General features: G+C 51.2%; 1 protein-coding gene across 5 annotated transcripts in view; it reads right to left on the bottom strand.

The window, feature by feature from the left end:
• Positions 1-13,742, bottom strand: part of LOC141476868 (transcription factor 4-like) — a 228,083-nt gene that overhangs the window by 7,880 nt on the left and 206,461 nt on the right. For 4 of the 5 annotated variants that reach the window (XM_074165727.1, XM_074165728.1, XM_074165730.1 and 1 more), the window contains 2 exons: positions 13,169-13,245; positions 10,714-10,917 (listed from right to left, as the gene is read on the bottom strand). In XM_074165727.1, coding sequence (XP_074021828.1) covers positions 10,714-10,917; positions 13,169-13,245 — 281 coding nt within the window. The remainder of the gene's footprint in view (positions 1-10,713; positions 10,918-13,168; positions 13,246-13,742) is intronic. The other variant, XM_074165729.1, reaches the window with a different exon arrangement.

The raw sequence follows: 13,742 nt of genomic DNA, 5'->3' as shown, positions 1-13,742 counted from the left end.
ACCTCCTCCCCTGGACCACCTCCATTATGGGGCTGAAGGAGATGCCTCCAGTTGGGTGGTCCGGCTTGAAGAGGGACAACCTGGTCTGATGGGAGGTGTCCCCACCCAGGGCAGGAGGTTGGAACGAGATCATCTTTAATGTCCCTTCCAACCCAAACCATTTGATGAATCTATAAAATCTATCAGTTCTTTTCTTCTCTTTCACAACCCACTGTGTGATCGATCTCCCTTGTTGAGATTTGCAGCATTTCTCCTGCCAACTGGCAAACTCCAGGCTTGCTTAGAGAGCAAGCCCAGCCCACGGCCACCCCTACACGGAAGAAAACCCATTTCTTATCCACTGTGCTCGTCTCCAAGTCCCTTTTCCTCTCTCTCCAGGCGGGAAGGCGACATCCCGAGACGGGATGGAGCTCAGGCTCAGCCCCGATCCTCCCCGTGCCACAGAGAGGGGGCTGCTCCGAAACACCGACGCTTTGCACCTCCACGCTACACACATCAACACCTTGCAACAGCCCTTCCATAGTGTGTTTTCCTGGATAATTTATTTCTCCACCTTCAATCGTTTGCAAGAAGATTCGGGCAACCCCATCACTTCGTTATCCACAGAAAGACTCAGCTCCAACTCTACCAGGCTACAAACACCTTTGTGTGTGTGTGTGCAGGTGCACACACAGGTGTCTACCATAAAAGATCAAAACCGACCCACACCAAGCAGCCCCACAAGCAGAGGGCTACAGGGGCTGGTTGTCACCAGGCCACCACATCTCCCCTGTCCGTGGGATGCTCTGTCCCACCCGGGTACCCAAACGCCCACTTTTACAGGGAACGGGCCTCAGATGTCCCGAAAATAGGTTGGCCATTTACTTTTCTCCTTTAAACACCATCAGCTGCTTTGACTCGGGGTGGGGGCAGCTCCCGGCACCCCCGGGACAGGGGGGACGCTGTGTTTTCTGCCTTTCCCCCCACCCCCAGCCAGCAGTGCCGCCAGTTTGGCTGTTACACAAACAACAGCTCTGCCCCCGAGGTGGAGCCGAGATACGAATCGTTCCCCCCGGCCCGGGAGTGTAGATTATAAATAATACTTATCTTTGGAGAATCCAACTCACTTTGAAGTTCTATTAATATTTTATTTATTTCCATCTCTTTAAACAGCCCCCTAACTGCAGCACTCGGCAGACTGGAGCGGAAGAAAAACTCCCAACAAAGAAGAAATCCTAAAATGAGGATGGGAGGAAGGGGCAGGTTCTGCTGTTGGGTGTGCGAATCTCTGCCTCCGCTTCCCCCTCGCAATCCCCATCACGCCCGGGTACCCGAGCATTCCCGTGCACGCTCAGGTGTGAACCACACTCCGCTTGAGACAGTTCAGCAAAGGGAAAAACCACGAGAAGCCCCAGACCGGTGGGGTTTTTTTGTAGGTATTAAGGTTAAAAAGGCTTCTGGGAGATAAATACCGGTGTAGAAAAGGCCGATCGAAATCAGAGTAAGGATCGAAACGGCTCTGTGCGACCACGTACGTACTAGGCTGATGGACATGGCATGAAAATCTGGACAGAATATGCTTGAATTCACACTTGCATTAGTCTTTTATAGCATTTTAAAAACTTCAGTAGCTGGAAGAAGGCCAGACCTTGTCTTCTCTCACCTTTGCATTTTCCTTTTTTATATGGTAACAGGTACTCGGCACAACCGTCAGGTTTTTCCGGCTATGCTAGTCTGTGTATTCCAGGTTATCTGCGCTATCTGTACATCCATCATGAATGGGAAGCTGCTTTAAAATACATAGGTGGAAATTAATTCTTGAATACTCAGCATTTCAGGACAGAGATGCTGGAGAAGAGCTGACAGTTTCACCTTAGTTCCGCAAAATGCATTTTTCCGTATTTTTTAAAAAATAACTGTTTTGCTGTCTAAGATGCATCACTGTCAGGATGTACTGCATGGGGACACGGGACAGCGGGAGGACAGGGACAGGCTCACACCTCCCCTTCATACAGAGCAATCCAGGACTTGCCTCTGCGGGGAGAGCTTCCCCAGCTCTCTCTTGAAGATGTGTACCTCAGCCCCCCAAGAAGTGAAAACCTCATCTCCAAATGTGCCTTCCCAGCTGCTGCCATGGGGCCAGGAGGAACCGGGGGTCCAGGAGGAATGGGATCCAGGAAGAATGGGGGTCAAGGAGGAGCAGGGTTCCAGGAAGAATGGAGGGCCAGGAGGAACCGGGGGTCAGGAGAAACAGGGCTCCAGAAGGAACAGGGATGCAGGAAGAATGGGGGTCTAGGAGGAACAGAGGTCCAGGAGGAACGGGGCATCAGGAGAAACAGGGCTCCAAGAGGAATGGGGCTGCAGGAAGAATGGGGGTCTAGGAGGAAAGGAGGTCCAGGGGGAACGGGCGTCCAGGAGGAAAGAAGGTCCAGGAGGAATGGGGATCCAGGAAGAAAAGATGTGCTGGATGAATGGGATCCAGGAGGAATGGGGGTCCAAGAGGAGTAGGGTCCTGGATGAACGGGATCCAGGAGGAATGGGGGTCCAGGAGGAACAGTATGCAGAAGGAATGGGGGGCCAGGGCTCCATCTACCCACCCCACATCACCCACCTGCGTGTGGGGCCACCCGCCACTACAGACAGAGCAGGAAGATGCTTGGTTTTCAGTAAATGTAAAGAAAAATCACGCCTGCGTGGTGATGAGACCCCCTGCTGACAGGGAAACCTCTTCTGGTGCCTCTGAATTGTCCCCTCCCCATGAAATCCCAACAGCACCTGACAGTCCCGAAGCGCTGTGTTTCGTTTGGAATTTCCCGGGATTCTCCCTCTCTCTGCGTCAGGTGTATGAGGATGGAGACCCCCTCCCCGACCCAGGCGTGAATCCTGAGCCCCGGTGAGAAACGGTGCTACCAACGTCCCTTTTTATTGCTCACCGCGGGGCACTGGCGAGGAGCAGAGACAAGCTGTAAAACACGGGGAATGAGGTTTCCCACGAAATTCTGAGCGTCGCACCCTTTTCCTTACCGTTAACCCCTCCCGTGCCGAGAGGCGCCCTTCGCTCGCACAGTTAAATTTTCTAAATACAAAGGCAAAACTACCACCTCCAGCCCGGATCACCGTTGGGAAGAGATTCTTCCCGACTTGCCAATACCACGAACAAACGCCAACGAGCCCCACGCTTTGTCCCTTTAAAAATGATGACCTCGTGTTATCCAATTAGATAAATAAAAACACGCGGCAGGGAAGTTGTAAGGTGCTGCATGTTAACATGTGTTCAATATTGTCAAAATTTATAAGTCTGACAGAAAGCAGATTTGTGCAAAGCCCTTATAAACCTCTCCCGCTATATTAAAAAGGGAACAGCACAGGGCACCCTGACACAAATGCTCTCTCACTGTATGTGTGTATTATTGGTCCAAATTATTCACTCTTATTTAACTGCACCGAAGTCTTTCATCTCCATGCTATACAATAATAGTTTCCATATGACCGGTGGCTCAGCTATAAATAAGATCAAAAGCAAAAGAAAGGATTTAATAAAAAAAAAAAAAAAAGAAAAAAAAAGAAAAAAGAAAAAAAAAACATTAAGAGTGGCATTAAATCAGGAAAAAAGCGAAGTTCACATTTTTTTTCTACAAGAAAAAAAAAGCAGTGCTGAGTACTCAGCAGCTCGCCAAATATCTTACGAAAGGGCCGTTTGCGAGCCAGTTGTATGCAAAAGCCATTTAAAGGGAGCTGGAAGTGGCAAAGCCGGACTTTGCCGTTCAAAGGAAGGGGAAGAAGGAAAATAGGCGCAAGTGCCACGTCTCCCCGTGAGGCTGGCGAGGAGGGGGTCTGCTCGGGCACCCGGGGGGTGGGAAGAACCCGGTGCTGGCCCCTTTCTCTCCCTCTCCGATCCCCATCACCCTCCTTCATCCTCACCCTTCCCTGGGGAGCAGAGACCACCACGTCCGCCCCCCGTGGGCGACAATAGAAGGATTTTAAGGGAAACCAACTGGTTGCCACCTCTTCTGGAGAGAAGCGGGTTTGCTATGGTCATCAGAGGGAAGTCACCGAAATAATCCTCTGCCATTTCTTTCCAACAGAGATGATTATTCATTTAAGTATTGGCTAAATCCGCAGATATAAACGGTCCTAAAGTACAGGATTACGAATATTAACTCTTCTTCACCGAAGGGCCGGGGAGGGAGGGGAGGGAACCACACCGGGATGCTTTATGTCGGTCCCCAGCTCTGGGTGACGGGGGTCCCACCCCGAGCATCACCTGGCCGAGCATCCTCGCTGCCGCCTTCCTCCCCGCATCGCCCCCACCTCCAAACCTCCCACCCTGCACCAAGCGGCTCCCGGGACACGGTCCACAGCCGCCCGGGAGCGCCAAAATCAAACCCGGGAACCCAAACGAGATGGGGGTTTTAACCACCCGCCTAATTAGCCGGTTAGAAATGAATGGAGCCATTGTGTGAGGACAACGCTTTCCAGAAAAAGGTGTCGTTTAAATACCGGGCAGTGGTTTCTCTCCCGGTCAAAGTGAAGTTTATAGCTCCAAAATAATTTAAAAATATGATAAAGGCTGTAATTGCGCGGCATGAGGAATGTCAACCAATTAGGCAGAAAATGGGGCTATACAAAAACCCCACACTGCTGCCTGTTATGTCAGATTTCATTCCAGTAAGGTCATTCTGTCCAGTTTTTTGGTTTTTGTTTTTTTTTTTTTTTAATTTATATTATACCTGCTAACTCAAAAACACAATCAGGCGAAACAGACCCCAGATGCAGCAGCTACAACTGTGCTAGAAATTAGGAAGAGAGAAAGACAGTGAGACAAAACGGCAGAAATCCAACTTTTGCCTTTTAAACAATGCCAAGTGGCTTGACTCTCTTTGTTTATGTACGGATGACATAACTGAATTACTTCATGAGCTGCTACTTTAATTCCTAGGGGTGGAAAATTCCATAAGTTAATTTAATGTGGATGTGAAAAAAAAAAATAAAAAAAAATAAAAATACACACGAACACGCTCTCTTCCTGTGGGCCCTGGTGAGAAGCTGCCGAGGGGCTTCTAAGCGCCGTCTTAAAAATAATGGGTCCCACTTTCTGGCTTATAATGATTTTAATCAATATCCTCCTGCACCGCTACAGAAGAAACGTGTGTCTTCTAAGATTCCTGTGCAAAAGTTAGCATTTTGTTGTGTTCTACCGCTCCGTTTGAAACGTTACGATGAAATCCCCGCGATCCGCATAACCTCTGGAATTGCAGGAACTGCGGAAAGCCAGGAAATTCACAGCTCAAGCTGAAAATATACACTTAGCTCATGCCCCTCAGAGATGGGCAGATGAAATCAAGCCAAACTCTGAGTTTTGATCTTGACATGCGACGTTTCAAGCTTCGGCCCTGAAGTCCCTTGCAGCGACAGAAACGTCGTGAGCAGCCTGTGATTTACGAAATATCCCTAATTTGAGACTTTTCTGCTGCCCGTCTCCGGCTGCGGCACGTCAGCGGGTGCAAAGGAGCAGGCAGCTCCCCGGCTCTCACCACTAAAACCAGTTTGCTGCTGAACTGGTACGAAACGCTCTGGGTTTGGTAAATGGCGTGAGTTAATGCGCGCTGCTTTGCTCAGGGCGCAGGGGAAATTAGGAACAGGGACATCAGCAAATTCCAGGGGCCTGCTAAAAATTAGGAAATGCTGAAACGATCTCCTTGCCGGGCTACTAATAAAAAAAAAAAAAAAAAAAGCAAGGGAAAGTAGAAATAAGAAATCCTTTTTAAGACCTCCTGCTCCAGCAGAGTGTTCGCACGGGGAACAGACCCCAGCTGTAAAGCTGGCCTGGTCCCAGTGAACCCCAGCACTGCGTTCCCAGCCCAGCAGCAGCCGAACATCCCTGCCTTATCCCTGTCTGGGGAGGAGAGGAGCATCTGCAGGGAGTGCAGGCAGGGAGTGCAGGCAGGGAAAGCGGGTAGGGAGCTGGCAGGAAGAGTGGGCAGGAGCAGGCAGGGAGCAGGCAGGGAGAGCAGGCAGGGAGCTGGCAGGCAGAACAGGCAGAGAGCAGGCAGGGAGAGTGGGCAGTGGGCAGAGAGAGCAGGCAGCAAGTGGGCAGGGAAAGCGGGCAGGGAGTGGACAGGAAGCAGGCAAGGGAACAGGCAGGGAGAGCAGGCAGCAAGTGGGCAGGGAGAGTGGGTAGGGAGCAGGCAGGAAACAGGCAGGGAGAGTGGCAGGGAGAGGGAGGGAGAAGGCAGGAAGAGAGGGCAGGGAGAGCAGGCAGGGAGCAGGCAGGGAGAGCAGGCACAGAGTGGGCAGGGAGAAGGCAGGGAGTCAGCAGGGAGAGCAGGCAGGGATTGGGCAGGGAGAGCAGGCAGGGAGAGCGGGCAGGGAGAGCGGGCAGGGAGTGGGCAGGGAGAGCGGGCAGGGAGAGAGGGCAGGGAGAGCGGGCAGGGAGAGCGGGCAGGGAGAGAGGGCAGGGAGTGGGCAGGGAGAGCAGGCAGGGAGAGCAGGCAGGGAGTGGGCGGTGATTGCAGGCAAGGAGCAGGCAGGGAGCACAGGCAGGGAGCGGGCATGGATTGCAGGCAGGGATGGCAGGCAGGGATTGGGCAGGCAGTAGGCAGGGATGGCAGGCAGGGAGCAGGCAGGGATCACGAGCAGTGCACGGAGGTGCACGGTGGGCACAGCCGCTTCCACCATCGCTCCCTACACGTTTCCGGTCCATACCTCCCACTGCTACTTTATTTACTGCAGCTGGCCAGCCTTTTATAGCCTGTTTCATGTATTAAAATTCAAATGTGGAAAACATTACCAGTATCCTCCTTGATTTTTTTTTTTTTTTAAATTTTTTCCCCCTTCAACTTCCTTTTCAGCGTGGAATGTATCAAATGGTCAAAGGCTAACTTCAGACTGACTCCACTCAAAAACTATTTCCTTTGTTCTTCTGTTTTGCCTTCAAAATTCATACCAGTTTTCCAAAAAAGAAATTGCCGGGCCCGGCTCTTTCACCCCAGTTACGGTTTCAGACAGTGAGTAATGCTGCCGGGGAAGGCAGGGCTCTCAGAGAAATGTCCCCATCTCCCAGAGCATCCCAACTCTCCCGCTCCGTCCCCTTGCTCTCACTGGACATTTAATTTAGCCAAGTCCAACCAAAACCCCTCAGAGCCCATCACTCGGCGTTTCTCCTGAAAAAAACAAGTGCCTACACATCCCTAAAAATACATATTTTTTAGATGGGCGACACCGGCACTTCCATTTCTCATTGTTGCTGGGTTTGTGTTGTTGTTTCCAATCTAACTTCACCTACATCTGGTATTTAAGCGAGGAGCACATATTTATGGAACAAACTGTCTCTGAAGTGATGCCCTGGGTGCATGTTGCATCGGTTTAACATATGCAAAGCGAACAAAGCTACAAAAATTAAACTCTTTTCTCTTGATTGAGAGCAGATACGCAGAAAGAGTTGTAAGTCACAGATCTGGCTTTTAATAAAGCCAGATTTCTTCATTAAAAGCAGTATTGTTTAAACACTGGAGGAAAAAAAAAAAAAAGCTTTGTACAAACTAAAATCTTAGATTATATGTATCCCAAGTGTATTTAACATATTACCTGAGGCCAAGCTAAATTACAATCTAGAATTTCCTTTTGTGAATTCTCAGCAACTGCCACAGAGAGCAAAACAATGTCTGGTTCATGCTAATTTTATTGGGGAAGGGGAGAGGAGATGGATTTAACCGAGCTGCTGAAAAAGCATCTTTTTTACCTCTCGGAGCCTTTCGCCAGACCGTTTTCAGTTAACACTTCACGTTTCGGTGAACGGCGCAGGCTCAGATGTGGCTTTTAATGATATTTTCCCTGCGACACAGTCACTTTTAGCAACATTTAATTTAACGAGGAGCAGCGCCCCTCACAAAGCCGCCCTAATTACAAAAATAAAGAACATTCTCCCTTATTTGCCTTTCTCGGGTGCTTAATTTCAACAAATGATGTTACGCTTTAGTAACCCAAAGCAGGAGAAACTATGGGGAAATATTTAGTTTAGGGCATTGTACGCGGACAAGTTTGAGGGAGAACTGTTTGGCCAAGGGGAGCTGAGTGAGGAGACCTAAAACCCCAACTTTTTCTTGCCGGATGTATTTTAAAATACCTGGGATACTATAATTCCCGTGTGAGATGGGAGAGCTTTGGCTTGAGCTTAGACATAAACCCCTCTCGGCCGGAGCTGGAGCGTGTCGATGGCTGCGGTGGGATGGAGAGCGGGATGGAGATGGCCACGAGCCCCCGGGAACGGCCCCACCGGATAAAGCCCCGCTCTGGGCACCGCCGCAGCCTCATTATTTTATAATCACCTAACCCACTGTCACGACAGAGCCGAGCATCCCCCGCGCGGGGGACGCGGTAATTATCAAATAATTGGCCACCAGAAGAAGCTCCTTCCTTCCCCTTGCAGTTGCCTCACGCTCAGGCATCAAAGTTTTTCTTTCTTTCTTTTTTTCTTCTCTTCCCTTGCAAAAAACCAAAAAAAAAAAAACCAAAAAAAAAAAAAGGAGGAATCCTGTCTGAATCCCGTCAAATCAAACTCTAAATGTTTGCATTTTCCATATGATGTCTAATCCTATTTGGAATGCTTCTGAACATTTGGCCTTGATTACATCTTGGAGCAATGGATTTCACAGGTCATTGTGCCAGGAATAAAAAGTATTTCTTTTTGTCAGGTTCGCTGAATGTCCCCTTGTTCTTTAATTATAAGGCAGGATGAATAGAGAGCGAGATTTACCTTCTCTATGCCGGCCATTATTCCACGTTACCTCTATTATGTCTCCGCTTATTCATCCCCTTTCTAAACAAAATCACCACAATCTGTTCAGCCTCCCTTCACAGGAAAATCCATCCCTGCTTGCAATCATTCCCGCTGTGTGTCCCCGAACTCCTCCTAATTCCACTACACGGTTTTGAGGGAGGAAAACCCAAACAGGACGCAGCTCCAGGGAAGCTATAGACACGTGTATATGTATTTAAATACATACTCAAGGTATATATAGCCACCCCGCCAGTTCTGGTGTCCTTTCTCACGTCCCTTCTCAATTCAAAGGGGTTTGGGTCTTGTTTTTAGGGGTTCTCGCAGGCCGAGGAGAAATTTCCATGCGGCTCAAGCAGAGGCATACGCTCTCCTCCCTATATGTATATGGTTAATTGAAATTCTTTCTCCTAATCTGCCCTGCCTTGCCCTCGGAGTGTGGGATGAGCCGGGGATCAAGCCTAGTCCTCCCCAGCGCCGCCCAGCAGCCGACTGGCCACGGATCTGTCAGGTCCCTTGCTCTTCCCACATACTTTCCCCTCGTCTTAATTAAGCTAAATAGCTCGAACCGTCGGAAAACACTGCGAGATAACTCCACGTTCCCTCCCTCTGTTCCACGTGTGAGTATGCAGCTCTATTTCTGGTATGAAATTTGGACGTATAGAGCCCAACGCCTTTTAATCCCGTTGAAGATTGCGCTGCTCTAGTCCAGCAACTTCACCGCTTCCTAACCCAGAATCCCTGTTTCCCAGGACCCCTATTTCTTCATCAACTTCTGCCGAGGGGCTTCAAGATTTCCGTGGACTGTAGATGGCTTTCCTTACTATTTTCCTGACATATTAAAAAAGGTTGAAGCGACGTGCTTTTCCTTTGCGAGGGAGAAAGCAACTGCAAAATATTTCCTTTGCAAAGCGCGAGATGCCTGTCCTGGAGACCTGCGTGGTGTGTGCGAGGCAAATGACAGACCTGTTTGTGACATCCTGCTTCCCAAGGGTCCCGAGGAAACGCAACGCTACCAAAATCTTTTTGAAAGAGAAAAAAAAGGAAAAGCATTTCAGGACCTGGGTAGGGGCAGTGACTTCATGTTTGCTTGGCCTGGAAACCAAAGAACAAATGAAGCCCTGAAGATTTCACACCATCTTATGCCCTGTGCCGTGGATACACACACAGAGTCACAGAACGATTAGGGTTGGAAGGGACCTTGAAGATCATCTAGTTCCAACATCCCTGCAGGGACACCTCCCACCAGACCAGGTTGCTCCAAGCCCCATCCAGCCTGGCCTTGAACCCCTCCAGGGATGGGGCAGCCACAGCTTCTCTGGGCAACCTGGGCCAGGCTCTCACCACCCTCACAGCAAAGAATTTCTTCCCCACATCTCAGCTCAATCTCCCCTCTTTCAGTGTCAAACCATCACCCCTCATCCCGTCACTACATGCCCTTGTAAAAAGTCCCTCCCCAGCTTTCCTGGAGCCCCTTTAGGGACTGGAAGGTGTCTTCTGTGCACGTGGCTATGAGAAGAAGGGATGCTCTCACCCCACACTCCTCCCCGCTGCCACGGGGCTGCTGCTCCCCATACATCACCGCGGTGGCTGCCAGTGACTTCTCGGTGCCCTCAGCCAACCCAGGCTACACCACCCATGACGGCTAACAAGGGCGGACGCGGAGCCGAGAGCTCGGTACCGGTGACAAGCGCAACGCCAGCCGGGCCGAGGGGACAGGCGGGGACAGAAACAGGCGCACGCACTGCCGTGGGAGTGAAACACACCTACACACACCTGCAGTACAACACCCCACAGCTACACCCTGCCCCAAGGCAAGGCAGCATCGCTCCCTCCATGAAAACGCACATGTCCATCACATCCCCGACAGGCAGTAAACCCTTGCAGACCCTCACGCCCATCCATCCACCCCCCTCCCCAGCTATTTTCCGCCCCCGCCGGCGCATCCCGTGGCTTACCATGAGCGAGTGCCGGTTGGCGGAGAGGAGGCCGGTGCCGTAGCCGGAGCCCAGCCCGGCCATGGCTCCGTTGTGCGACGGCCCTATCAAGCCGTGCATGTCGGCGTGGCCCCCCGGCATGGCGGTGGCCGGCCCCACCGCGTGGTTGCGCAGGACGTGGATGGCGTCATCCAGCCTCTCCAGGCGGTCCTCGATCCGGCTTTGCTGTTGGCGTGGGAGAGACAAAGCGGGAAGAGCATCAGCAGGGAGGCAGGGACGCCCAGCGCCGGGCACGGGGCGCTGCCGCCGGTGGGCATGGGGCGCGCGGGGGCACGGTCACTGACAGCCAGTCCTTCCTTCTCAACCCCTTGGTGTATTTTTTATTGGTTTTGGCTTTTTTTTTTTGGTTTTTCTCTTTTTTCTTTTTGGAAAGGAGCGGTTTTGGTTTCCCTAGGACAATGTTTTATAGAGTAGCGTTGCGGGGAAGGAGAGAGCATGGTTAACACGAGTACAGCTTTGATTTTCATGGGCAAAACAGGTTCAATGATTCCTCATGAACATAATCATTACAGTACATATGTTGCCCTCTATGTCTTTGAAAAGTTTTAGTGATACTTAAAAAAAAAAATAAAATAATAAAAAAAATTAAAATAAAAAAAAAGAAGTAGAAGTAAAGAAACAAATATACCTCTAATTGTAATCAATCTCTGACTGGGATTTTCCTCCCCCCATCTAATCCCAGGATCGCACACAAAGAGAAAAAGAGGAACCACCAGCTCCTGCGGTCCCTCGCTGCTCGGGGCAGGGGGGGGGTCCCTACAGGTATGCATCCCGAAATCACTTTTAATCACCGGTAAAAGCAGCAATAAGCACTATTCCCTAACTGGAAGACTCTTCCCTAACTTATGGCCGGTGAGCAACGTGGCAGCAATGAGCAGCCGGTGCCGGGGGGTGCAGGGCTGCTCCGAGCCCCCCCGCTGCAATGCCATGGGGGTCCCGATGGCCCCACGCATCCAGGAGGGACGGGCCCTTGTCTCCCACTTCTCCCACCATCCTAAACACCAGCCCACCCCCTCCAAGCCCTGGGGAGAACCTCCGGGAAACCTGACCGCTGCTTCCCCGAGCTACTGCCCACCAATACTGTGCTCCTGCTGAGCCAGCCCCCTCCCGGCCCCCACGAGACACGCTGCTGGCGGGACGAGGAGGAGGAAGGAGGAGAAGCCATGGGCTGAAGGGAATAACAACCTGGAGGCTTCAGCCTGCTTGTGCCACAGGCTGCTCCACAAAAGGAAGGACCCGTGCCTGTGTGCCATGCTCTGGGGACACCCCACTGCGGGAGCCACTGGCCACCGAACCCCCCCCTGCAGCCCCTGCTCTGCCTCCCCCAGGCCCCAGGGCTGGCCTTGGCCACCCCCAGCCCACCTGAAGTCCTTGCTCTTTAATAAAAAAGGGAAGGGGGAAGCTCAGCGGGACAGCCCCCGAGCACGGGGGAACCTCAGCTGCAAAAATAATTAGGCACAGCTTAAGGATGTCTCCGGCAAATCTCTTCACCACCCTGCCGCTCTCCACAAACCAAACTCACTCAAAAGCCTCCAGAAGACAGACAGCCTGGAAAATACCGCAGTCAATCACGAGAGGGGTTTCTGTATCGGGGTGGCGGGGCATAAAGCACTCCGTGCTACCTCCTGACCCTGGCACACCTCTGACGAAGCCAATGGGACAACGAGGGGGGCTGAACCCTGTGCCCTCGGGAATTATCCCATTGCTTCTTTTTCAAGGAAGCTTTGAAGTTCTAGCCCTATTTATTTTCCACCCAACAATACGTCAGGCGTTTCGCACCGATCAGTGAGACCCCTTCAACTTCCAGCTGAGACCAACAACCCGCCGAGAAGAGCGAGACAGAGAACATTGGACTCTCTACACTCCTCTGTCCCATCGTGCCCTTGGCCAGCTCCAACTCTTACTTCATCTTTCCATTGGGAAAGGTAACAAATCCTACTGACATCCCTTTAACGCAAGTGTTTAGGACCAGCTCGGCCTGGCGAGCTCATCCCACTGGCTTTTCCCAGGGGAGAGGACTCCTGACCGTTGCTGCCCCATGGGCCGTGCTCCCTCCCTCGTTCCACGGGGCTGGTGGACACACCATCCTGCATGATGGCCACCATGCCTTTCTCCTCCGGTTTTCTTCTCCATCCATTCCACCCGTCTGCTCATCCTCCCCTCTTTTTGTGGTCCCGGCTCCCCCTCGTCAGTAGATTCCGACACCGCATTCCCTGCCAACCAGGAGACCATCTCCAACCGCATCACATATCTACAGCACGGGGCACCCAGGATAGGAATTTAGAGGTGGCAAACTCAAGTCCGAGGGCATAGCGGTCACTAACGAAATGAAAACCTGTGTGAGAAGAATGGATGAGAAATGGAAAGAACAGCAAGTAAAATACTGAGGCAGAGGAGGTCACTAATCAAAACATACCAAAGAGTGTAAGGGACCTTCATAATTGGGAGATGATGACGCTTGACCTCCATTTCTAGACCAAACAGCTGTGCCTGCTAATAGTAAAATTGGAATTACCATTAGAACTATGCAAACAAAAATGTCTTTCAAACTTTTTGGACAGTTTTGTAGACATGTAAATGCCGTATTCCAGATAGACTATAGAGCAGACATATGGAGAACTTCCAAAATACACACGGGTGAAAAAAAAAGAAAAAGGAAAAAAGAAGGTATTTTGTAGCGAAAGCACGTAGATGCAGGCCACAAAGTTCCCCCAGGCTGCTCCTGGGCACAGAGGGCTGCATTCATTCCTTGGGCTGCGGGAGAAGGGGACGCCTGGGCGGTGGTGGAAGGAGCAGCAGCGCTGCGGGGCAGCCGGGGCCCGGCACACACCAGCCCCTTTCCCTCCAGACACGCGCGGTGCCGCCGGTGGCATCAGCCCACCAGAGATTGTACAAAATGGGTCTGGTTTGTTTTGTTTTTTTTTTTTTTAAAAAAAAAAAAGTCAGTAAAAGCACCGCACACAACGTCTCACGCATAGGGCTGATAAGGT

This window comes from Numenius arquata, chromosome Z (assembly GCF_964106895.1).
Source record: "Numenius arquata chromosome Z, bNumArq3.hap1.1, whole genome shotgun sequence".
Taxonomy (NCBI): domain Eukaryota; kingdom Metazoa; phylum Chordata; class Aves; order Charadriiformes; family Scolopacidae; genus Numenius; species Numenius arquata.
This window is presented reverse-complemented; position numbering and strand designations above follow the sequence as displayed.